The 27159-nt window shown below is 40.6% G+C and overlaps 1 protein-coding gene across 1 annotated transcript in view; it reads left to right on the plus strand.

The window, feature by feature from the left end:
• Positions 1-27159, plus strand: part of flt4 (fms related receptor tyrosine kinase 4) — a 48624-nt gene that overhangs the window by 10383 nt on the left and 11082 nt on the right. The window contains 14 exon segments of the mRNA XM_038700307.1: positions 9026-9122; positions 15119-15393; positions 17223-17368; positions 17465-17630; positions 18600-18739; positions 18823-18994; positions 19865-19982; positions 20133-20317; positions 20870-21035; positions 23301-23436; positions 24001-24109; positions 24721-25080; positions 25642-25788; positions 26510-26641. Of these exon segments, the coding sequence (XP_038556235.1) occupies positions 9026-9122; positions 15119-15393; positions 17223-17368; positions 17465-17630; positions 18600-18739; positions 18823-18994; positions 19865-19982; positions 20133-20317; positions 20870-21035; positions 23301-23436; positions 24001-24109; positions 24721-25080; positions 25642-25788; positions 26510-26641 (2349 nt within the window).

A 27159-nucleotide genomic window follows, 5' to 3' on the forward strand; every position in this document is an offset into this window, starting at 1 on the left:
TTTGTGGAATAATCTGGGGCTTGAATTAAAGCAGTGTCAAGGCATTCACAATTTCAAACGTCTTTACAAACGAAAGGTCTGGTCCCATTACAATGACAATGAGGTTTGATTGTATTCAAGTTGTGTAGATTGTTGGATTAGTTGTCATTTATTTACCCTTGTGGTATTCCGTCTACCATTGTTGGTAGTTGTTCGTCATTATGTACTCTTGTGGTATTCTATCTACCATTGTTGGTATTTGATAATCATTGTTATGTACCCTTGTGGTATTTCGTCTACCATTGTTGGTATTTGATAAGCATTGTTACCTGTGGAAATATTTGTATATTATTAGTATGTATGGTATGAATGTGTGGTTTTGACTTGTGCATCCACTGTTTCTAAATGAGGTATTATTATTATTATTATTTATTTATTTATTTATTTTTTAATTATTAATATTTTTTCTTTGAGATTATTGATGAAGGAAGCAGCTATTTTTTTTATGTATAAATTCTTTGATAGACTGGGGTGGGGTTTAATAAGTTTTACTTCTTCCCACTCCATTTCAAGCATAAGTGTATAAGTTATTATTATTGTGTATCTTTTCTGTTGTCACACTATTTTGCTTGAAATAAATAAATAAATAAATAGTGACAGTGCACCGTCACAATTGGGCCATATCAGTGTCGGATCGGTAATACACAGCCAACAGGGGGTGGTGATGTGGACAAAATCCACCTACCAGAACCACTATAACTTATCTTATCTTCTTCAATCCATAGAATAATAGTTGTATGAAAAAACAATTTGCCGTTTTATGGAGGTTATGTTGCGGACTATTTCTTGGACCAATAACTTTTTAGAGTCTGCAGCCGGAAGCTTGTCCCAGCCAAGAAAATGTAAAGTGACTTGTAAAATGTTGAATTGCTATTTATACTTCAGTTTGTACAGATGGATTAATTGAGATATACTGTATAATGTTAATTAGTTACATTTAAAGGTGCTGGTAAGTGGATTTTGTTACCTTTGGCCTAAGCCAGGCTTGCTTAGCTGTTTCCAGTCTTCACTGACCGGCTGCTGGTTGTAGGTAACTTTTTTTCTGCATTATCTTTTTTCTTGCATTTTTATCATATTGTATAGCACTAAATTGTTGCAGAACACTTGGTGCAGCAGTCCTATCCACCCTTTGGTAATCTGGCTCTTAAAAACTAAATAAAGAGCCGCTATTGACGTTGCTGTGGCATGCTGTTTGCACATTTCAATTGACAAGTAGCCAGTTGCACATCTTTCCTCCCTGTCAACCAGGTATGTGAAGCTGACACATCAAAGTGCAGCCTACTGCACATGCTGAGTGAACAGACACAATTGTCCTTGAAAAATTCTGACTTCTGGCACTTAGCTCCCATGTATACATCTGGCGCTTCCATCATGACAGAGGCATGCAGCACAGAAAAGGCAGAAAGACCAGCCGTATCTAATGTAGCCTTCTCTGAATGATCACTGTCACATAGTTCGCATGTTTGAGAACAAGACCAACCGAGCCGTTTTCACTGCTTTCACATCCTTATCTAAATTACATTTTACCTACCAAAGCATTTATCATTTCTTCTCTTGAATTGCTGTTTTAAAGAAATATTAGCCTTAAAAGTTTTTTTAGGCCACTCAAACCTTCTTGTTTGCCTGGCAGAGCCAGCTGGAGCTGGTGTAGGGTACACAGATTAATCCCACAGTGAGAATGGGTTTTCACAACAAGAGCAATGTCAAGTTTTTACAAGGACATATTCAGTGAGCTGTTTCTCTGGAATAAAACCATATCACATGAATAATTTCTTTTTTAAATCTTCAGTAATTGTTGAATTATTTTCGACAATCCCCAGTGATTAGAGTGGCAGCTGTTTGTGAACGCAATGAGCTGAATCACAAGGTTTATGAAGTCAGTGCAGTCATTATCCTTTCAAGTGAAGTAATTTCTTGACTGTTAATGTGGCGTTTATCTGTCTTGAGGATTTTACACATCTAAACTGGTATGTTTACTCCCTGTGTAATCATACGATAACAGAAGGAGTAAATCAACTTTGGAAATACTGTGTTTTATCTTTGTAGGTTATAATGTGATGTTGATTTTTGTTGGTTGAAGCTAATCACCCAAAACTGCTGCTTATCTCTGCACCACCAGCTGGAATGCATGGGAAAGAAGGGGAAACAAGCTCAAATATTTTTTTGGCTCTCTGCCCCCTTTCACATTTGTATGGTGGCTGCCAATAGCCAATCACCATCCATTTCAGTTTTCAGGCCAAGCAATCATTCTGAATAGATAGATCTGTCAGATACTAAAGAAAATTATTTGCAAAAATGTTTTGAATTATGGGCCGTATCAGTGATTTTACATGTTTTATCTCATTTTTAACATCACTGCTATGCATTTTGTATCCCACTGGCTTCCATTAATGTATGTTCTGTTTAAAAAAACTTTAAACCTGCCAGTGATATTTAGTCTATGACAATATACATAAACTCAGCATTTGTTTTTGTCAAAGTTACATTGTCATTATGACTTTATGCAGTGCATGCTTTTCACAACAATCTTCAAAACAAAAGTATTCATAAATCATTCAGATTTTTTTCTCCTTATGTTGTTGTGTATGAAAAGACCCAACATGAACACTGTAAGCGAACTACTTAAATACTGCAAGCAAATTATTTAAAAAACATTTGTATATTAATAATTTTGTCCCTAACTGTTTGATCCATAAGCACTGTAACTTGAATCACAGTAAGCTGTTTCCACCGTATAATAAATAAAAGAGAGTGAGTTAAAAGTGTAAACTCAAGACTTAACTGGAACATTTTGCCTAACTTGCCGTGTACTTGACATTGTTGAGCGTCATTTTCTCTTTGAAGCTGCAGCCTTGTGTACTGAAGGGTAACGTGGTGTGCTTAAACCAGAGTTCACAGCTGCAGCTCTGCTTATTCACTGTCCACCTACACAACTGTTTTGTGCTGACTGTCCTCCAGCTGAAACTGCTGTTTAGGAACAAGGCTTGTACAATAAATGGAGACTGTTCACCTTCTTTTCACATCACTGTTTAATGCATATTAAGATAAATTAGTTAACTGAGTGATAACAGTCATAACAACCTGTCATGAAACACAGCATGAAAGGTCACAGCAGGAAAATGTGTTTATTATCATGACAAGATATGTTATCATGCTGAACTTGTGTGAACTGATGTGTTTGGTTTCCTTTGGCATTCTCTTTACATAGCTGTTCATTGGAGCAATGCATGCTTTTAATTATATTTGACAGAATGCAAACAGTTAGGCTACCAATGGGATTATTATATTTGTACACCATTGATGTAGCTGACGGGCCTCCACATCTGGTGTCTCACAGTTTGGAGATATGGTGAACACATTATACATCGCATCCATATGGAAAATATTGACATCTGGCACAAATAAATGTAATCATTGTGAAATGAAGGGAAAGAACGATTCGCCTACAGTATGTAAGGCGTAGAGATGCCCCCTCCCTAACTCTCATCAATCTAAAGTGTCCAAACAGCAGAGTTGTTTTGGCCCGCAGCCATGTGTAACCCAGCACACATTAAGTTATTACGTTGCACCACCTCCTTCAGCAGTTATGAGAGAGCCACTTAAGATGACAAGCGATATATAAGAGGTCCGAAGTCTTGAAAAGTAATGTGGTGCACGTTAGCCTCAAACTCACCCTGGAAATAGACCATGTCAGGAGTCCTGACAGTACACCAGCATACAGTATGTCATGAATTGTATCAGTTTGAATGATCTGTGAAATGTTTTGCTTGACTTCAAACATCTTTTAGCTTGGCTCCTTGTGGGTGTAGTGCCTTCTTTGCCCTTTCTTGTGAGACACTCTTGCGGCACTGTGATAGACATATCAGTTTATCTTACCATAATGGAGCGTTTCAAATAGCCAAAGCTGAAATCTTCCCCTTATAGTAAATCAATCTTTTGCGGGTTTCCTTCCCAAATGCACCTCTAAATGTCTGTCAGGGCATGCCAGCCAGTCATGATATTTCAAACAGATTTACAATTTGCATGTCGTCTGTCAGTGTGCGATCGCTCAATTGATTGTCAGGGAAGCATCTGTCACTGAGACTCAGCTACAGTAGGGATTTAGCTCAGAGCTTATCACTCACTCTGCTCGTCTCTCAGAGAGAAAAATCACATCACTTCACATCAGTATGCACACTGGATTGTTTTGTATTTCCCCATTATATCGCCGATTATTGCTCAGAGATATTTACAATCCATATTGTGTTTACTGTTGAATACATTTTCCAGTATATACATCATGTGTAGTGCTTTGTCTGTCATGTTTTAAACTGGAACCTTTATCCGTGGACTATATGTTAAAATTACAATGTGTATAATTCTTTACATCATAATAGTATCTTTCAAAATATTCTGATGGGATATTGCTGCATTCATGTGCTCCTTTCCTGAGTAGCGAAGTCGTTCTGTGTGCTTTAAGTTGGAATGTGGAAATAACTTGGATGCTACTATAAAGATGTGTTGGATTAGCATTTTCATTGTCATCCAACTATGCTGAAACAGTTTGTCCCAGAGTTGTTACTGCACCAGTAAATTACCTGAAACCACTACAATATTGCTTGTACTGCAAATACTGCAAATAAATAACTTCCCTAATCAATCTACATTGATTAATCAATCTACAAACGGACTGCAAACAAATCGTTATAACCTAATAGCATATTACAAATGACACCTTGTATATATTATTATTTTTATATATATATGTAGGCCTATATGCAATATGTGATTTCTAACCATCAACCATGTTGTCCACCATGTTTTTACGTGTGTGACGTCAACAACTCGGCAACTCAAGTAGCAAAATTTTCTCCAATTTTCTGAGTTGTTGGTCCGACTTCAGTGGGCGTTCCCATTCGGGAAAAAAAAATCTTATTATTCCGACACCACACACACAGTACATGCAGAAAGATGCAGAAAGTCGGATCTGTGTGACCGGCAGCGTGCATCTGCAGCGTGCATCTGCTTGATATTTCTCGATGAAGTTGGACGTTTTTAAAGTCTGCACGTAGTGGCTTTTAAAGAGGCAAATCCTCCAACCTTAACAACAAAACAAGTAATTGTATTCATATGAGTGTTTTGTGATTTGGCGCCCCATCAGCAGGATGAACGAATGTTACAAATGACTGTTAGAAAATAAAGATTTACATAGGCCTACAGATTTCCTATGGTTGAGGTTTGGTTAAGTTTAGGCAACTAAAACTAAGTAAAGATCCTAGTCATGGTTAAAAGAAGCCACAGTGACTGCTGGTAGGGAACAGGAAGCAAACAGCAGTCCTCGTTGCCAAAGTCTCACACTTTGTACTCCCCACCATCCACAATGACCTCCCTCTGAAGATGTTTTGTGGCATCACACTACTTCTGCCTTTAGTCATTATTCACACAGCCTCAAGATGTCAATGTTAGAAAAACGTTGTTTTATTGTTTTATTTAAATGTTTGAACAAATGAACAATGCTATAGCTTTTTTGGCCATTTATTAATTTGTCTATATATATATTAAATAAATACTAATAAATATTAGATTAGATCAGCTTTAAAGTTGTCAACATAGAAACGCAAATTTCTATTCTTTTTGTACCTCTCACAGTCATTCGAATGTCTTACTGTGAGATAGAAGATCACAGGTTTGACATATGCCCTCCTATCTATAGTAGGGCTGTAGCTTACAATGATTTTAGTACTTGAAGCTTCTATAGATTATTTCAACGACTCATCGATGTGTCATTTGAGAAGTACTTTTGCTCCCCCCACGGTAACTGGATCAGCTGAGTACATTGATAGATGATAGATATTTATTCGTCCTTTCGGAAATTCATAGTGTGTCATAGAGCAAACATCAGACCAACAACCAGACAGCCGCTTTACCAACACAACAATGTTATACAAGTTATACTAAGGGGCAGCTCCCCAACACCCAGTTAACTCATGACTACAACTGCAACCCAAACTCTCGGCCCAACCAGGAGAACAACAAACGCACGTGTGTACATTTTCAGCTGAGGACTGCAGCTTACTTTGGCTAGCCTTCAACTGAACAATCATGATTTCAGTTAATTGCTAAAGTTGTCTGTGGTCCACTGGCAGGACACCGGGTGCTTTCTGATCTGATGGAATATGGATTAGTATTTGAATTTGTGTCGATGCATTTTAGTAATCAATTTGCATCCAGGTGTGCTGTACACAGGAGGGATTGAAATCATAATAGGAAAGTGGGAGGTCCAGTGCTCATTAATCTGCTATCCTATAACATTGAGCTAGGGCTCAAGGAGATGATCTCTCTTGTTCTCCTCCCTTGGTGTTTGTGAAGGAAATCTGCTGTTCCTAAAATAGTGAAGCTGTCCTGACAGGAATTTCCTTTCACACTTTCCCCTTGTCTGTTGCTCTTGGGGGGCCCTGTGTTGGTGGCCTGTGGGTATATATCTCTGACACGGCCCTCTATTTGGCTTCACAGCATTTCAGGTGTGAGGAAGAGCGGACAAAGCTGTGTTTTGTTGCAGAAGGGTGGTGATGGGACAGAAGTACGTGGCAGGGTCGCATCTGAGCTGAGACAATATGTTGGGGAAACTTTGCTTCTCCTCTGGGGCAGAGTTAAGGATCTTTGATAAAGTAGGGAAGGAATAGCCTGCCGGGAGCCCAGCTGGGAGTGATTCATGGACTGCCACAACTTCCCATTTTAGCCCATTAACATGATTGATTTCTGTCAGCATGGCAATGTCAGCGGTCACAGTTCACATTCATATAGTGTTATTTTGTGGGTTTTATGTGGTTTTAAATTATTTTGCATTTAATATCCGAGCGAAGACAGAAACAGATGTTGAACTGTGATCCCCAGCAAAGATGAACAAGAATATTTGAAATGTGAGCTATTTTATTAGTATAAAAGAAAGTAAGAGGGTCAACACCAGCAGTTATGAAGCACTATAGTATGAAGCACAAATAGTTCAAGATTTGTAAATACAAAGAATACACTTGTGTAGATACCTACCGCCAGCAGTTGGTTAAACGAGTACTCCTCTGATTTAGCAATGCTCTGTCAGATATACAATGGATAGTTTAAAAATAATTATCAAAATTGATGCAGCAGAGATATAATTTTTTTCCACTCACTCTTCTTCCTTGTCAAAACCTGGTGCCTTCATTACCCATAGTGCCGACAGTTTGGTCAGAGATTTGGACATGTTATGAGATTTGGGTGTGTTATGCTAGTAGCGGCTAATGTAGCCTCGAGCCGCTAGCCTCAAGCAGAGATGAAGAGGGTTCTACAGAGGTCTGGTAAACTCACTTCTTTTTAACTCCACAACCCCAGATTTATTTTCATTTTCAACCTCGTAGTCTTCAGCCCCAGCTGACGCTGACTTACATGACATCACTTGAGGCAATTTATCTGACTTTGCACAGCTCACTCTGGAGGCACTAAAGGCATTATAAACTTTTTTCACATATGCAGCTATAGCCAAACTTGCCAGCATGTTATATTTCGTTTGTCTGAGCCGCACAAAAAAAGGAATGTGGAATTTTGTTGTCACTGTGAGGTTTTAAGACAAATGTCTGAAAGGTCCTGGTAAACATCTTCTTTAAATTTCTTGTATAGCTTTTCTTAATTTTATGAATTATTTCTCATTCATTGAAGCTGTTACTGAAAAATGCAATGCAGCAGAACTTGGTCTTGAGTATTGTCTGTGTAAAACATGGTTGGCTTCTCATTTTTTTATTGAAAGCAAAGCAATGTTTATTATTTTGCTCTGAGGAGTGTTTAGATTAATTCTGGGAAAAGTTGCAAATACAGAATTTAACTGAAGTAGAAATACACTAGACAGGTTGAAGGGAATAGGTGAAATAAAACAGGAGTTTTCAATCTTGCAGTGTAAGATTTTCTAATTACTATGCATACTTGCATTAAATGCAAGACTGTCCACTCAAGGTGAAGGGTATCTTTCAGTTTCTGTCTGTTTACAGTATTGGAAGGAATCCAGACTGATCAGTCTCCTTCCATTGGGATCAGCCTTTACTGTAAACACGAATAACTAAATATTTAGATAAGAATAACTGTGCTCTATTGTGCTCCCTGGGCTGCAGGATGTGTTAGAGGAATGAGGATTGTGTACAAGAATTGCAGCTGTCCAGAGCTCTGGGTTTTGATTGGCAGTAGGTCATGACTGACTGTTCATGAATTAGTTCTTGTTGCTATTCCGCTGCCGGTGCTGAAGTCTGTTGTCTCGCCTGTTCTCTGTATTACACATACTCGAAGCTGTAGGCTTTCAGGTGTTCCAGTTGCTGCTCTACTTGTCCTTGAATAGTTTGCCCTTCTTTGTTCGCTCTGCTGTAAAAGTGCCAACATATAGTGGATGAAATACAGCACACACGTCACAACCATTTTCAAACAAACACTCGGGTCTGATAAGAAAAATGGCCATCATTTGCTTTCATGAATGCAAAGAAAGACACCTTCATATACCTTCTCAGTCTCTGCTATCGCTCAAAGTGTGTTTTCATCCCTAATCATACCCAGGTGGTACATAAGTCATTTTGACACTTTTATATACGATAGACTGTATGTGTGGAGTCTGACTAAGCACTAATAGCACCCTGAAGGGACTCTGGGATGGTAATGACATTCTAGACTGGCCATATTAACCAAGCACAAGTGAATCCATTTGTAATGAATCATTGGAAAATGGTCTTTGTGGCAATTTCAGAGGAGGAAGCAGGGAGCTCCTGGCAGCATTGCCTCATGAGTGGGCCACGATTTCTCTGTCTAGGTGTTTCAGGGGCCGAGTCGAGTGCTTTACCGACAGATTGCCGTACAGCTTGTAAAGGTAATGAACAATGTGCTGTCTGAGTTGAGGAGATTCGACAGCCTTCAAGCAGCTCTTGTCAAAACCACTAGGTCCTGACCGACCTGTGTAACATGAATCTAATGCAGTTGCTGTGTTTCGCTCCCTTAGGTCTGGTGATTGGCTTTTCTATGACTCCACCCATCCTTGACAGCTCCAAAGACGACCTAGTGATTCCTGTCCACCAAACACTCACAATTACATGCAGGTATGTGGTTGTTCTTTGGTTTGAGTGTGCATGGACTTGTGCATCAATTTCTGTTTGTTATTGCAGTAAGCCAAAAAATCTATATCGGTAGAAAGCAAAAACTAAAATCAGGCGCCCTATTTTGTAATAATGACCCGATGATACTGGCAGGAGTTTGCATGAGCAATACAAAACATCTTTGGCGATGGAATTAATGACTCTTTTACCACAATCTATTTAGGCAATATCCCAATTAATTTACCAGTAACAGAAAAATACCTGCTGAATATGTTATTAGCTGCCAGCAAGAAAGCTCGAAAACCAATCTTCTAACAAAGACAGACTGTTTTTATGTTGTAAATGTTATCCAAGGGATGGAGACAATAACCTTTATGTTATTAGAGACACTGGGAAAAATGGGTTGTGTATCTTTACAAGGTTATTGCTGTTCTTTTACTGGATGAACTGACAAATACGTCCATTAGTATAGTATTTATATAACGGTATGGGTGACCAGTTGTTTTGTTTTGTTCTTCTGTATGTTGTGATAAAAATGCAAAAACTAAAAATAATAATAATAATGACCCAATGATGCCAAAAGTCAGGGGTTGGCAATTAAGTCTGCCATCGGTCTAACTATTTTTTTTGAGTCATTACATAGTGGGCCAGAACATAGTCAATTTATCATTTATAATCCATCATTTACTGTGTGCCTGTTACACTCAGTCAGTAGTGCACAGGACTCCTGTTCAAAGGGTTGTGTGTTCAACTCCCACTTGCTGCAAATATTCTCTTTCTTCCTTTTCAACAAATTCATTATGAAGAGATGGTTTTACACATTCACAATTAAGCATGTGCAGGAGTGTGTGCGTCCCAGCGATTGGTCCACATCAACCTATGGATGCTTATTTTTATTTGCCCAGTATCTCCAGGCATAGGAAATTCCTGCTTTTCTCAATAGCTTTTTCAGACTCTTTTGAATTTCCTCCATAACTTTTCAAAGTAAAAACTCTCAGTTAACGCGCACATAAAGTACTGCTGCAAAGACATTCTCGCGCTTTTATTTTATTGGCACAATCACTTAAGAAGAAGTGATTATGTGGGTAACTTTTGCTGTCATGCTAAGATCTGTTTCAGAACCAGTCGCTATATGTTTGTTTGTTTTTTGCCGCTATGATAATAATAATAATAATAATCTTTATTTGTAGAGCACTTTAGTTACAAAAACAAGTTACAAAGTGCTTTAACAAGTGTAAAGAATAATACCCAAAAGACAATAATACAAAAACAATACAAGATAAAAGCATGAAAACATTGAAAAGACTAAAATACACGTTTAAGATGAATAAAAAATTAGTAAAATAGAATAAAATAAAAGGGATAAAATAAAGTCAAATAAGATCGGGAAAGGCTCTGCTATAAAAGTATGTTTTAAGAAGGGACTTAAAAGAGTTCACTGACTCAGCCGACCTGATTTCCTCGGGCAGGCTGTTCCAGAGCCTCAGGGCCCTGACAGCAAACGCTCTGTCCCCTTTAGTTTTCAGTCGAGACTCTGGAACAGACAACAGACCTCTGCCCGAGGATCTCAAGGTACGTGCTGGTGTGTATGGGACTAAAAGTTCAGAAATATAACAAGGCGAGAGGCCATGAAGAGCTTTAAAAGTGATCAAAAGAATTTTAAAGTAAATTCTAAAACATACTGGGAGCCAGTGTAATGAAGCTAAAATAGGAGTAATGTGGTCATATTTCTTTGTTCTGGTTAAAAGCCTGGCAGCTGAGTTCTGGACAGTCTGGAGTCGATCAATAGATTTTTGGGTTAAACAGGTGAAAAGGCTGTTGCAATAATCCAGGCGTGATGAGATGAAGGCGTGTAAAATGGTCTTGGTGTCCTTAAAAGTTAACATAGATCGAATTTTTGCTATATTTCTAAGTTGATAAAAACATGATTGAACAAGCTTTGTGGTATGCTGCTCGAAATTTAAATTACTATCTTTGCCACAGGCTTAATGTGATTTACTAGGGAATCTGCTGGGACCCAATGACTAGGATTTCTGTTTTGTCTGTTGAAATTATTTGACATCCATTTTTTAACTTCACAAAGGCAGTTGTTAAGTGAACTCAGCATTCCAGGGTCTGTGGATCTGACGGGCAAGTATATTTGTGTGTCATCAGCATAAATATGAAAAGAAATGCCATGTTTATGGATAATATGTCCAAGGGGAAACAGATACAAGGAAAACAAAATGGGTCCTAAGACCGACCCCTGAGGCACACCATATTTAACTGGACAGAACGAAGAGACATAGTTGTTTACAGACACGCAAAACTTCCTATTTGACAGGTAGGATGAAAACCATTCTAGGGCCGTACCAGAGATCCCCACCCAGTGCCTCAGTCTGTCTAACATGATGTTGTGATCAATGGTGTCAAAAGCAGCGCTAACGTCCAGGAGTACCAGGACTGAGCACATACCTTCATCAGCAGACATTAAAAGGTCATTGGTGACTTTAAGCAGGGCAGTCTCAGTGCTGTGGTACTTCCTGAAACCAGATTGAAACTTTTCAAATATTTTGTTATTTTCCAGTACAGTAAGCAGCTGTTTGGACACAATTCTTTCTAGAATCTTTGCAATAAAATGCAGTTTTGAAATTGGTCTAAAATTATGTGGGAGGGAGGGATCTAAACCAGGTTTCTTTAAAAGTGGGTTTATGCAAGCCGTTTTAAAATAATCAGGGACACAACCAGTAGACAGGGAGCTGTTGAAAACAGAGATCAAATGAGGCCCAACAGAATCCATTACTTTCAGTAAAAACTTTGTAGGTATTACATCAAGTGGGCTGGAGGACACTCTCATTTGTGATACTGCGATACTTAAAACTCTCTTGTTGCTGTTGAGGAACCTCTGAGTAAGAGGCCGCGGGGGTAATAGAGGCTCTGATTGACACCACCTTATTGGTAAAATAAGATAAAAACAATTCACAGTCATCATTACTTCCAGCTGAGGCACAAGGAGGGGTTTGGGTTTACAAGCTGATCCACAGTCTTAAACTGAAACCTGGGATTGTGTTTACGTGTAGTAATGAGTTCAGAAAAATAGTGTATTCTCGCATCCTTAACCATGTTATTGTAGTTGATTAATGAATCCTTCACACTGAGGTAATGGACTTGGAGTCTGGATTTTTTCCATCTGCGCTCTGCTTTCCTGCATTCCCTTTTTTAGGCTGCAAATGCTGTCATTTATCCAGGGTTGCTTACTAGCTTTAGACATAGGCCTAACCTTTAGAGGAGCAGTAATATTTAGTGACGACAACCAGATATGATTGAAGTGATCGACCAGATTGTTGGTGTTGGAATCAGACAGGTGTTGGCTTTGGCTCTGAAAGAATGTGCAAAACTTTGAAAACTTTGTTCATTAAAGATGCAAGAACACACGGATCTTGGTGAGGAGGCATGAGTAACAGGCGAATCGCAGCTAAAAACAATACATCTGTGGTCAGATATGGTCATGTCCACTAATTCCACAGAGGAAATGCTGACACCCAGGGTAAAAACCAAGTCCAGTGTATGACCACGGTTATGGGTTTGCCCTTTGACATGTTGTTTGAAGTTAAAAGAAGTGGCCATATTTAAAAGTCAGTTGCATTAACATTGGTGGGGTCATCAACATGAATATTAAAATCGCCACAAAGAACAATTCTGTCATAATTTAAAACCAGAGTAGATAAAAAAATCAGGAAGTTCTGATAAAAATCCTCCAGGCAGTTTTGGGGGGCGATAAATTATAACAAATATGATAGGTTGCAGCCCTCCAACTTTAAGAGTGAGAACTTCAAAGGAGTTAAATTCATCACAGCGTACTTGATGACATTTTAAATTTTTCCTATACACGCTCACTAGCCCACCACCACGACCACTGACCCTCGGTTGACTAAAACAATCATATTGAGGCGGACACAGTTCAGCTAGCTGGCTATAGTCATTCATTTGCAACCAGGATTCAGTTAAAAACATAAAATCTAGATTTGCAGACAAGATAAAATCATTTAAGATAAAAGTCTTACTTGAAAGTGATCTCACATTGAAGAGAGCCATTTTAAATGAGTTTGTTCTGGGTGCTGGAGTTGGTACAGTTGTCCTAATCCATAAGAGATTACTATAATTTCTGTGTGGGATGTGCACATTTCGGTTTATTAAAGCCATAAGAGATTCTAAGTGTGCAGTATCACGGTGGTGGAATGTAACTACATTTACTCAAGTACTATGATTAAGTACAAATTTCAGAAACTTGTCCTTATCTTGACAAGTCACTTTATACTTATAATCCACTACAATTCAGAGAGGAATATACTTTTTACTGAAATAGGGTGCATTGTTATAGATAAAATTACCCAACGGTAAATTAAATTAGAGGTGTCATTTTTCATTCAAAAATACTGAACATTTCATGGATTCGGCTTCTCAGAAGGATTTGCTGCTTTTCCATGTCTTAAATTACAGTACAAAACAAAAATAAAGACGTATTCAAACGAGTAATCAGGGAATCGAGAAAATAATCATTAGCTGCAGAACTATATGAAACTGTTTAAAAATTTGCGCAACTACAACAGAAAATGCTGCTTCATTCAGAAATAACATCCCATGATCTAATATAAAAATATAAAGTTCACAAGGACCATTTTCTGCATTGAGTACTTTTGATAGGTAGAGTTTGCTAATAATACTTTGGTATTTTTACTTAAATAACATTTGTAATTCAGGACTTTTATTTGGATAATGGAGTGTTTTACAGGGTACTGTTGTTATTTTAGCTGTCTGAAGACTTTGTCCACCACAGTGTTTTTGATGCCTTATGTCCTTCTGATAGAAACTAGTCAAGTCAAATAAATTTCATTAAAAAAGCCCTAAATGTTTCTGTACAACAAGCGACTCCCATTTTGCATAAGGAAACCCTCCATAACAAACCCTTGTAACAGAATTTTTTTTTTAATCCATCTGCCTATCTAATATAAATCCCCACAAAAAATACCACATCCTATAAGACACATGGAGATTTCTTTCTATCCTAAAACACAGCCAGCACTGATTTAAGTGAGGTGAGATAGGAATTCACTTATAATAACCGTCCTTTATCCTTATGAAATCTCTGCTGCGCTGCCTGCTGCCAAGCTGTCACTCCATCACATGTTTTGTTTCTGCGGTTCAAAAAAATGCTGTCTTTGGAAAGCTGTGATACCTTTGGACTCTATCCAATGCAGGTCTTCTTTGCATGTACACCTCACATAGCCGGCACCACTTACAATCTCCTGGGAGAGGGAGTCGGTTTCATTTTAGTCAATTTAGTCTTCACAATGTACAATTTTCTAGAACCTAGATAGATAGGCGCTATTCACAAGGGTTGGAAAATAACCCACAGAGTCCTTTCATTGCCCTCTGTGATTTTTGCAGTTATTTCCAGTCATCACATTTTGGCACTGTCTGCAAATGTGGACATTTGTAGTTGGTGAAGGCAGGTGGCGAAAGCATAGCTATCAGTTTTCAGATAGCCATTATGATTGCACTCAATCTCGCTCATAATGCCTCAGGGTTAACATGTCCAACAATAACTCAAATTTATGTGACAGAGCACATAGCAAAAAGGGATGTGTGGATGCACAGAAGAATTCATGGCAAAACACACACAAACAAACATGTAGACAAACGCTTTTACAGTTAATAGGTGATGCTGACTGGTAGAATGTGAATAATAAAGATAACGAAAAGCATTTAATTACATTTTTAAAATAATTTAAAGGCTTCTGTTCGCATCTTTTACAACAATAATCAGGTGCTCATATGTATGTTGAAACAGTTTTGCTTGCTGTAATCTGCAGCTGACTATTTATATTTAAAGACAGAAAAATGTGAATTTATCCTTTTATTTCAATAATTTTTTACCTGAGGATGATGATTTATCATCATGAAGCTCATACTAACTAATGAAATCTGTCTCTCTGTGCTTGGACCTGACGTCTCCTCAGGGGACAGCGCACTCTGGCCTGGGCCTGGCCTGATAAGACTCTGGTGGGACGGGAGCTAACCGACCGTCAGGCCCAACCGCTGACCACCTGGGTCCCCGGGCAGAGGGTTGCCTTGGTCAGAGAGTGTCCGGGTCAGCCAGGGAGGCCGTACTGCAAGAGGCTGGTCCTGACTCGGGCGCAGGCCAAGGACACGGGCTACTATCGCTGCTATTATAAGGATGTCAAGGCCGTCATTGTCGGCACGACTGCCGTCAGCATTTATGTCTTCGTCAGAGGTGAGCCACACTCCCACATGCTCTCTCACACACACACACACACACACACACAAACACACACAGACTAAGTTGACACATGAAACTGACTTGAAAATGAAAATTGAAAATCTCTCAGTGATTTGTTCAGCTTTCTGTCTCAGCGTAAAATATTCATTATACAGTGTTGTTCCAATCTTTCTCTTATTTCAAGTAAATGTGTTTGTACATATCAACAGGTTTGACAAAACAGCTTATTTCCGGCCATGGGTTTTCTTCTATATTTAGAAATAAATTTTATATAGTAGTGAGTCTGCATTTTGTGGGGCCATTTTGCTGTTTGAATTTCTCTGTTTAAAGAGGGCATGTTTCATGTCCTGCCTGCATGACCTGGTCTGCAGCTCTTTAGCTTGGCTGTATGGACCCTTTCGTCTTCAGTTTCTCTTTTCCTTGGGAGGTTCACAAGAACATCCATAGACGTCTTACTGAAACAGATCTCCTGTTTGAATGTGACTTCAGTATCAAAGCAGCCCCTGCATTATTAGAACTGGAAGTTGTTGACTTTGCCTCAGCAACACCCTGGTAGCTGGCAGGATTAATGTTTGGGAAATTAGAGATACAAAATGTTTGATAAAGGTAGGAATGAGCATTCACTTTTCTAATTAGAGAGAGGACATTCAATCTTAATTCATCAATATTGAAATATAGCAGCAACTTTAATTCACCTTCTCACGAGACTTTTCATGTGTGATGGATAGGGAGAGTGGGACAGACAGATGATTGTCATGTTGGGGAATTCTGCTGACCAGTCCACTCATGTGAAACGCCTGTTTATCCCCTCTGACAAGGTGCCAAAACAGTTTCCACAGAACTAACCAGGGGGCTGATCAGAAGCAGATGAAAATTGCAGCCATAAATTAGAGCCAGCGTGTGGCGGGATGAGAAGGGACGCATGTGGATTGAGTTAGACAGGCAGATGTCTCCCCTTCGCCCCGTCTCTGCTGCGCACTATCATCTAAAAACACTCAAACACACATGATTGTACCGTATGACCTCTGACATGCACATTTTCATTGACATTCTCACACTCATGTGAGTTGTGTATTATTTCTGTTGCCTGCATTTAGACCACCGCAAGGATGAAATGCAGTTTAAACTTCTCGGTAGGACCTTTTGTTTGGCCTATCAGCAGCTTGAAGTCGTTGCTTTGAGTGCTGCATAAAAAAAGTATGAAAATAATAGAAGGCTTAATGTGGAAAAACAAAGACGTATGAAAAGAAGCGAACAGGTTGTAGTCACAACATCTTTGGCTGGCACACAAAAGTCGCAGGTATTGACATGAAAGCCTGGGAGATAAGCTTTTTTTTATAATAGTGTGCGCTCATGCTGTGGGAATATGAGGTTTTGTAGTGATAACAGCTGCAATGTAAATTGGTGGCACAATTGCAATGAGGTCTCCCAAAGCCCCAACCCCGCAACAGGAGAGTCTGTGAGTCACACACAATATAAAGTGAAACATCAAGGTGTTAAGGAAGAAATGCAGGAGAGATATTTTCCACTAAGAGACAGCTTGGGGTGAACTGTTTAGAGGAGGATTAAACCCCCCGGCTGCCTGTCTCTCAGCTGACATGTAATAGCAGTTCTTAATGCTATTTGCTGTGTGGGGACAGACCCAACTGTTGCACTACATGTAATTATGATAAACTCCATATATGGTGTGTCCTTGGGGGTCATTATCACGCTGTGAGATATCTGGCTGCCCGTTCATTAAATTACCTCAGTAATAGCCACCGTTATCACGTCTGGTATCAGGTTTACCCTTTAACAGCTCCCTGTTTCTATCCGGTATTTAGATCCAGAGCAGCCCTTCCTCAGGAGAGGCAGCTACAGCCCGGATGATTCAAATGGCATGGAGACCATTTTCGTCAGGCGCTCTTCAACGCATGTGATAGTACCATGTCTGGTCACGGTGCCTGATCTGAATGTCACTCTGCACGTGGTTTGTACTCACCACAGATTTCTCACTCTCCATTGTTTCTGTCAAGTGATTCTCTAATCGATGATTTGATGTTTTTTCATGTGTGTGTCATCTCAGTTGGCCACACCTCTGGAGAAGAGTGGGATGACATGGGACAACAAGCAAGGCTGGTCCATTCCCAGACAAATCCTAGACACTGTGTCGGGGATCTTCTTAGTTTCGTGTGGCGCCACACTGGGAGGCAAACAGTATCAATCACCCAGCTACCTGTTCCACCCTACAGGTAAAAAAAACACGATATCTCTGTATGACTTCAAAGGTTAGAAGTCTTCAATCACTTCTAGTGTTGCAGCCAAAAGGATCATACAAACCTTAACTTCAGCAGTTATAAAAACATAACCGACCCAAATGCTAATATTTAAATTAGATTTGAAGCTCTTGTTCAAAGGTGTGGTGCTAGAATGACTGCATTGTCACCATAATTCTGCATGCCAGTCAGGGAGCCAATTACGCCTTAATTTATTTTGAAGGATTTTATTTCATTATGTAATTTCCTCAAATGCAACTCCCTTTTTATGCGTGGACGTGTGCCATCATGCTTGCAGAATTAAAAGAAAAGGAGGAGAAGGAAAGCATAATTACATTTTAGGGAACCAAGATGAAGAGGCGAGATTTCATGTTGAGTTTCCCTCTCGTTGCGAGCGAACTCTGTGAGACCTAGAGGCTCTTTGCTATGCTGTGTGAGATTATTCACCTCTCACTTCAGAGGGCGAAAGGAAACTCATACCCACCGCTGCGGGCCAAAACTAACAGCAGCATCATTTAGAGGAGAAACTGAGAGCGAGTCTTCACTCCGAACACTAATGGAGCGTTTAAACAATCAGGCCATCACAGTGTGCTGCACAGACATCACCAGCATACGTGTCGCATGTCATTTCCAGCGACTGCGGAGAGAGGTGGCTTGAATATCAGAGATACTGGCCAGTGTCCAAAGCTTTCTTGTCTTTTCTCTCTTATCTTTAATTAAGGCTTCACTGTATTCCACTTTAATTTCCTTCACAGATAAATAGCTTGACACATGAATGGAAATAGTGCAAGCCTGTGACAGACAGCTTCTTTATAGTAGGATGGCTCCTCTGGTCCAAAGGGAAGTCATTTCCTCTGGTCCTGGAAGGAAGGAAAAACTGCTGACGATGTCACCGTGACCTCTCCCACTGTCTCCCTCCCCCTTTTTTTATTTTTTCCCGGACAGGAAGTCAGGTTTACGATGTCAAGCTGTTTCCTGAGGACCCAGTCGAGTTGTTAGTGGGGGAGGCCCTCACCCTGAACTGCACAGCGACGGTGGAGTTCGACACTGGAGTGGTCATTTCGTGGTCTTACCCTGGCGAAGAGGTACACAGCAGCAGCAGTTGGTCGCATGTTTAATGGCGCCAGTAAATAGAAAACTGAATTTTTCGACTATTTCTTCTCACCAGACGAACAGCTTGGTGGAAATGAAGTCTTATCGTGAAGCTCTGTCTCATGCCACAGAGGCTGTTAGCATCCTGACCATCCACAGTGTCAATGTCACAGACACTGGCACATACAGCTGCAACGTCACCAGCATGGACACAACACAAACCCAACAAACTCAGGTCATAGTTTATGGTAAGCACCAGCTCAGAACAGTGCACATGTACTACTTGGCCCCCCTCTTGTTCAATAGTCTGGTAAATAAAGTATCTGTACATAACAAACAGAGTAAGACTAAGAGTCTGTCCATGTTAGCAGCTCTGCAAGGCTGTACTTAAACCAACGTATTGGACAAATTTAAATGATGATAGCACTAGTGGAAAACACAGGGCATCCCCAAAGTTTGTAGGATTCATCTTGAGGGTCTGAACGAAATTGTGTGCCAATTTATCCAATAAATTTCTCTTAAAACTACATAGGTGAACCTCGTGGTGGAAAAGCAATGATTCCCAGAAGAAATGTCTGTGTTAAATTCTTGGTAATCCATCCAATAGTTGTTGAGATATTTCAGTCTGGACAAAACCGACAGACCAACATTGCCATCCTTATGCATGGCTAAAAACAAAGCAGGCCTACAACTTGCAATTACGGTATACTGGTCGGCTCAGTAATGTCTATTATGGAGCAATATAAATGTAGCTTTACTTTGCTACCATTACCTTACATAAGCCACCATCATATCGGTCATATCAGACCGAGTAAGGCTCTACTGGAAAAATCCTGAGGGTATTGGGTAGTGTTGTAGGCTTCACGGATGGTTCTGATTCCAATGGTGACCCAGAGTCACAGCAAGAACACACAGCAACTTCCCAAACCACTCGTTACGTATTTAGCAATGAGTTGGCACAACCTCTAGGTCACCATTTGAATCCACAGTATCTGACTTACAGCGGAAATTCTCTACAAAGGAGACATCTATAAACAAAGGTTTTTGGTGGAGATCTGTTTAAGCCATGAGACTCTCATAATTACTTCATATAAACGGGTAAATATCTCTTCTTCCAGAAGAGCCATTTATCAGCCTCAACTACAGTAATGGACCAGTGGTGGAGGTAACTGCTGGCCAGAAGTCGTTCAAATTACAAGTAAATGTGTCCGCCTTCCCCACACCTACAACACAGTGGTAAGATAAGATTCTCTGGTGTATTCATCAAATGCAATGTGCAATTTCTAAAAACATACCATTCGTACAGCTTAGATTTACAGATTCATTTAAGGCTCAGCTGGAGTATCCTGTACTTTAGAAACTGTGTTTTGTGTGTGTTGTGTCCAGGTATAAAGATGGAAAGCTTATAAACCAGCGTCTGGAGTTCAAGATGAAAAGGATGAGGATGCACCTTAATCACGCTTTGGAGATCAAAGATGTTTGTCACGAGGATTCTGGGCTGTACACAGTGCTGCTAAAGAACGGTGCTGCTGCGCTGGAGAGGAGGCTCAACATCACGCTTGTTGTCAACGGTAACTGGTCTGTTGGTCTGTGTACCCTCAGTGGGCATCACGCCAGATATTTTGTGTATAAAACAGTGGATGTGCAACAGTTAAAATTCCTGCTACGAACCTATAGAGATTTACAAATTTTCCACATAAGGAACATGGAGTGTATGAACATGAAGTGTTATGATGAGTGTTTTTATACAAAAGGGTGCAATAAGAGTCAACCGCTTATCCTGCATATAGGGTCGCGGGGAAATGCAAAGATGATTTTATTAATTTATTGGAAGAGATATTTTTGGGGTTAAGGTGTGACTATACTGTGTAATATTTACCAGAGGGAGTCAATGTAAACAATGCATTTTCTTGCAGATTTCTAGTCGTGTTTTAGTTTCCTAGTTTCTTAGTCTGAAGACATTCAAACCAGATTGCCAGGAGAATCTAAATTTCTCAAGGCTGTGTATGAGAAGTATTTGTGTTAGCCCTGTGACTGACTGGAAACTAGTCCAGGGTGTTTCCTTGTTCTGCCCAATGAACCTAGATAAATACATATTATTTATTGTCTCTCCTCCTCCACAGTTCCCCCACAGATCCATGAGAAAGAAGTAGCAGATCCTTCCAGTCCTTACCCCAGTGGCAGCAGCCAGACTCTAACATGCACCGCCTATGGTCTCCCTGCTCCCAACATCAGCTGGCAGTGGAGGGCCTGGGGCCCGTGTGTCCAAAACAGCACTAGGAGCAGACTGTAAGAACATCTCTTCCTGATACACACACTCACACACAGGGCTGATGTTTTTTGGAATCTCTGTGTAACCATTGTGGGAGCAGATAAGGTTTGATCGAACAGGACAGAAAAGAGGAGAGGAGTGGTATACAGTGCATGAAGCGCTATGTGAGGACCAAAAAGGAAGAAGAGGTCTGTGAAATTATCTAGCTCTGAGTGCAAAGAAAGGGAGGAGATGATGAAGAAAGGAACGTGGAGGTAGATAAAAACAGCAGAGATATAGAAGGGAGGTGGATAAGAAGTAAAAAGAGGAAGGAGAAGACAAAAGGAAAATGTATCTCACAACCTGCTTCCTCCCCCTTTGCATTAGTAATGAACCTGCGGCTGCGACATGGTTCAGCTCTCACACAGCAGTCTCACTTTCTATTATACAGAGGCAAACACTTAATGCGCACACAGACTCACACGCATGTTTGTGTGTCAGAAATGCACATATACCACCTAAGTGGGTTTGACCAGGGTGCAATATATCACACACACACACACACACACACACACACACACACAAACAAACACTTAAACACTGACATGGCCAGGCACCTACCACAACACAATATAATGGATTCTGTGGACAGCCATATAAAGCAGATTTCAGTTATTTCCTATCCCTTTAAGCCCCAGTGTTGGGATATCCTTAAATATTCACCTGCCTCCACCTTCCTTTAGGCAAAATTTTTGAAGTTATTGCTTTTCTCTTGACCTTTCCATGTGGGTATGCAACATGAGTGCAGACACAAGACGCCCAACCTGTTGTTATAGGCAGTAAACTCTGAAATACACAACAGTGGCATCCTCAGCTCCAGCTGTCTAGTTCATGTTCTCTGTACGTCTCATGTGACATTTCATGGGCACTGACTGAGAGGCATGGCTGTGTTGACCTTTTCTGGTATATAAGAATTGAATTTTGATCTGATGTTCAAACATAGAGTGTAGAACAAATAAATCTTTAAATCTGGAGACAAATCTTGAGTCACAGCATTCAAGCTGAACACCAACTGAATTAAACTGTTTTGGCCAAACGTCTCTGCAAAGCTTGAGAAATTATGTGGATAATCCACATGATGTGGACAGTGTGTGTATTAGTGACACTGCATGGACAAATATATAATATATATATCAAATTCTCCCCAACCACAAGGTGTTGCGACTGTTGAAATAAATAGTTTGATTCTCTTACTCACTTTCTTTACGAGAGGTGAGTAGGTTGATATCACTCTTGTATCTAAACACTAAATATGAAGCTTCTGCCAGGAGACATTTAGCTTAGCTTAACACGACTGGAAATAGGGGGAAAACTCACTGATGAACACATTGTATGTTTGTTTGTTTAATGTGTACAAAAAACAAAGGTTGTGGTTATGTGCTGGACAATTTCCTGGCTGGGAGTGGTGACTTCCTTGTTGTCACTGTGAGGTTGCGAGGCCAGTCTCCAGATAACAAATTAAATACAACATGTTCATTACTTAGCTTTAGAGGTTCTGGAAGGCGGATATTTTTTACCTTTGGACAGAGCCAGGCTAGCTGTTTACCTGTTTTCAGTATTTTTGCCAAACTAAGCTATCCATAGTTTCATACATACAGATGAGAGTGGTATTTTATTATCTAATATGAAAGAAAGCAAATAAGTATATAAAATGATTAACTAGTTCTTTAAAATTAAGGTAATCATGTTAATTTTTACTTAACAGAAAGTGGGCCTCAATGTCATCAGCTTAACAGGCATCAGACAAATAAAATCTTTTACGTTATGGTGGTGCTGGATGAAATGTCAGCGGATCACCAAAGTCGTTAGGAGGAATCCTCCGGGGACATGTTGTGGCAATCCATGCAATAGTTTGCTGAGATATTTCCAATGTACATTGTTAAGAGAGTGAAATTAAACTGACCCTGATTACCTTCTGCTAATGTAGAATACTTGAGTGGTGCCTGTAGGAGAAAATGCAAAACAAAATTCCATGTTTCATTAGTTCTGCTACAATGTTCGCTCTTTGGATCATAATAGAAATTGATCCCATAGTTTTTCCATTAGTTGCCAGGACACAGCATAATTGCCTCAGCTTTGGGATGCGAGCTGATGTTTGAATTTGAAATGCAATCCAGTGTGTGGGGAAAGAATCTCATAAAACCTCAGGATGTCTGGTTTGATGTGCTTCTGGATTCTCCCCCACTGCCCACTCTCTGCTATGCATGTCAATGAGTCACGAATGTGTCTGTGTTTTTCTCCAGGGTCCGACGAGACAGGAAGGGCCGGAGTGACAGGATCGCAGACTGTCAGAACTGGCAGGACATTAACTGGGGAAACGGCATGAATGAAATTGAGGCTATTGAAACGTCCCTTGAAGTGGTGGATGGCCGACAAAAGGTTAATCACGGCTGTTTGAACGTGGCTGCCATTCTATGTGCAAGCCCACCTTTTCATGAATTGAAAAATGAATACAGTTATATGATTATGAAATTTCTGTAAAAGAATGACTAGAGAGTATGATTAGGATGTAAACCAGAAAAGAGGACATTTATGTAAGTGTAATTATCCATGAACTGTGATGTTTTTACGTAAGTGTCCCAAATTCTGAGCTCCATAACACAGTAGAAATATTTAGAAAAGTCTTCCTCTGCAGACTTCCTGTAAGATGGTTATAAACACGTCAAGACAAACATGCAGGGGTGGTGGGAGAGAGAAATACATGCCTGTACATTTATAAACCACAATTATCACAACATGAGCACAAACAGAAACGTGTGCAACGTCTCAATGTTTTTCCAGTCACACCTGAGTGAGTTTGCTTCTTGTTTTCCCTGTCAGCACAAAATCTGCTTTGTGTCAGCTCACAGAGAATTACATGACAGCAGGCTGCACTTCCTTTTTAAAATGTGCACGTTTCCCCCAAATGAATTAAAGTCTCATCCACCTTTCCTCACCTCACAGACAGTCAGCAGGCTTCAGATTCGCAACGCCAGTGTTTCCGTCATGTACAAGTGTTCTGCTGAAAACAAAGTCGGCAAAGATGAGCGGCTGATCTACTTCTATGTAACCAGTAAGTATGTCGGGTTAGATTCCGACCTGAGTTTGACAATAAGGAACACAGAATGATTACATGGTCTGTTCCCCCCCAAATCCCCTGTAGTGTTATGTAGCCATGCAGACAATTGTCGATTTATTTATCAGGGTTTTAGAGATATCCCTCTCTGAGGTTTCTGCCTTCACCCCATTACAATGGAGGTGAATAGAATTTGTGGTGATCACAGCATTGGAAAAGTACATAAAAAAAAACCAGCAGCAACATTACTTTTACTGAAGAACACAGATGGATTATTGAACAGGGCTCCTGGGCACAAGCCCAACAGGTTAGCAGACCTTAAACAGAAACCTCTGCTTGAAGTGACTGCTATAAACAACTTTCATTGAAAAGTCACAGGGCTCAGTTAGAGTTAGCTAAGTCCTGATCATGTTTTTTAATCCTTATTTGTTCATACTGAGTATGATATCATGTCTGATCTGATGTTGATTTTCTGTTTGTATTTATTCATTTCTCTACAATAACGCAATACAATAATTTGAGTGAACCAACCCTTCAAGGAATAATTTTCATTAATGTCCAGTGCACACACTTAACCACCCCGCCTGTCCTTCTGTGTGTCTTAAAAGCCATCCCCGAGGGGTTCAGTGTGGACGTTCAGCCCTCTGAGAATCCCCTGGAGCAGGAGAAAGTGTCCCTGTGCTGCAGCGCAGACAATTATACGTACGAGCAGCTGCAGTGGTACCGCCTCGACCCCCAGGCTCTGCAGGACGAGCAGGGAAAGCCCCAGGAGCTGGACTGCAGGAGCGTGCACCTCTACGCAGCCACTCTTGATGGCCAGCTCTTCTTCCAGGAGCCATCCAACAGCTGGGTCCTGGACTTCACCATCCCCTCCGTACAGCTTCAGGATGAGGGTCATTATGTGTGTGAGGCTCAGAGCAGGCGGAGTGGGGACAAACAGTGCCTGTTCAGATACATCTCTGTCAAAGGTAAGAGATGAAAAAGATGAAAGCTCCAGACACAGACACACACACTTCGCCCGGAGTAGAAAGTAGTCACTCTAAACACCGCTAATTATAGAGGAAAGCTCAATCCTTGGCAGCAGAAACACACACGGGTCACAGTGGAGACACCCCTGAGATGCTTGAAGCTTAATAATACACACACTCGCAAATGCCCACGCAGCCCGAACACTCACATCCACACATAATACCTGGTGGGTATTATGGAGTACCTGGTGTTTGCACAGCATCGATATATAGTGACAGAAAAAAAAGAGCTGAGAGGCTGCTTGGCTGAAACAAACAAGTCCATGCTTCATTCATGTTGTGTGCTGTAACCTCGCATCAATGCCTGGAGAACAGATGTATGTTTTAATGAGATATTTTGACTTCTGACCTTTTTTCAATCCTACGAGACCCTTCTGTAAATATGTATATTGACAGTCCTTGGGTTTATATTGCACTGTTCACATCAGAGCAGACAAGTCATAGTGTTTATTTCCCTTCCCTCCTCTTGCTCTCTTTCTTTCTCTCTCCCTCTCTCCACAGCCCCGGAGGTGCCGCGGTACAAGCGCAGCCTCACCAACCAGACAGTGAATGTGACTGAGTCTCTGCGGTTGGAGTGCGTCGTGGAGGGCAGGCCTCTGCCCCGCCTCTCCTGGTTCAAAGACAACCAGCCTCTCCACCAAATGTCAGGTGAATGAATACACCTACACAGGTGATACATACGTTTACACAACAGCACAGCCGCCCACCCTCCAAACTCAGTGGCCACGCATACTAGACACTATTACTCTTACTATTACTCACCAGACTCTCGTATCTTCCCATGAGGTTATTTTGTTCAGGTGAGTTTCCATCAGGATCTGTTACATCCTGGCTTCACATTAGATAAAAGAGCAAAAAACATTAATTGTTAATATTTACTTTGGGTAAATGCTACCATTTTTTGTTGTGCTCTGTATCAAAAAAAATGGCAAGCTGGCAGCTGTTAAAAGCCAACACAGACACACTCACAGATACACAACCACCCACCAGCCATCCCACACACCTATACTGTTGAACAAATGTGTCAAACAGAACCAATGACAAGAATACACACACACACACACACACACACACACACAAACAAACACACCCAAAACCCTGCGGGCCGATAGACATGGCTCATTAGCTTTCTCAGCGTGCATCTCTTCTTAACATTTGAAGGAGATGGGGGGTGAGGTGGGACGGTCAATATGGTTCTGAGAGACTGACAGCTGATGCTCTGGGTTCACTCAGAGGGGCTGCTGGGGGCATGGGCGAAGAATTCCAGAAATGTGGTTGAACATGTTGCTGAATTTATGATGTGAGGTAAAGGAGTGCTAAAGCATGGCGTGTGCGTGTATGCCACTAATCATCCCGTGCCTCCTCTCAGGTATCCAGCTGCAGGATTCAAACCGCACGCTGAGTATCCAGCGGGTCAGAGAGGAGGACGCCGGCCTTTACACCTGCACCGCCTGCAACCAGCGTGGTTGTGTCCACTCCTCAGCCGCCGTCCGTGTCATCGGTGAGACAGCCACACACGCAGACACACACACACACACACACACACACACTCAGAAGCAGGCATACAATCACAGAGACACTTGATTCTGCTCGCACACTCTCACTGCTGCATGCTTTTTTTTCGAGAGCACTCACGCCTGAAATCACAGTTCACAGAGCTCACATCTTCACACACAAACACAAACAGATCTGTGTTTTAGTCGCTCAGCTCTCAATCTTTTCACTGCAGCTGTAGTTTTTGTGCTTGTTGTTACGCACAGCTCTCCAAAATACAGTAAGAGTCAGAGACATTTTACATTCTGAATAAATAATTTGATGGGTTTGCTGGAAGTGGTCTCATGATGAATAGCTGATCTGATTTAACCGTTTCGCACATTGACATAACCTAAAGATTTCAATGTTAAGGGGCTTGCGAGAAAGCCAGGATCAATAGTCTGTACTACAGCACCCCCTACAGTAGGTAAAGAGGAATGTCATCAAAGAGAGAGCTTAAATAAAGATGTGTGAGATGATAGGGTG

Source organism: Micropterus salmoides, unplaced genomic scaffold (assembly GCF_014851395.1).
Source record: "Micropterus salmoides isolate LMB-PRFRI ecotype aquatic unplaced genomic scaffold, ASM1485139v1 Ms_hic_scaffold_5, whole genome shotgun sequence".
In the NCBI taxonomy this organism is placed as follows: domain Eukaryota; kingdom Metazoa; phylum Chordata; class Actinopteri; order Centrarchiformes; family Centrarchidae; genus Micropterus; species Micropterus salmoides.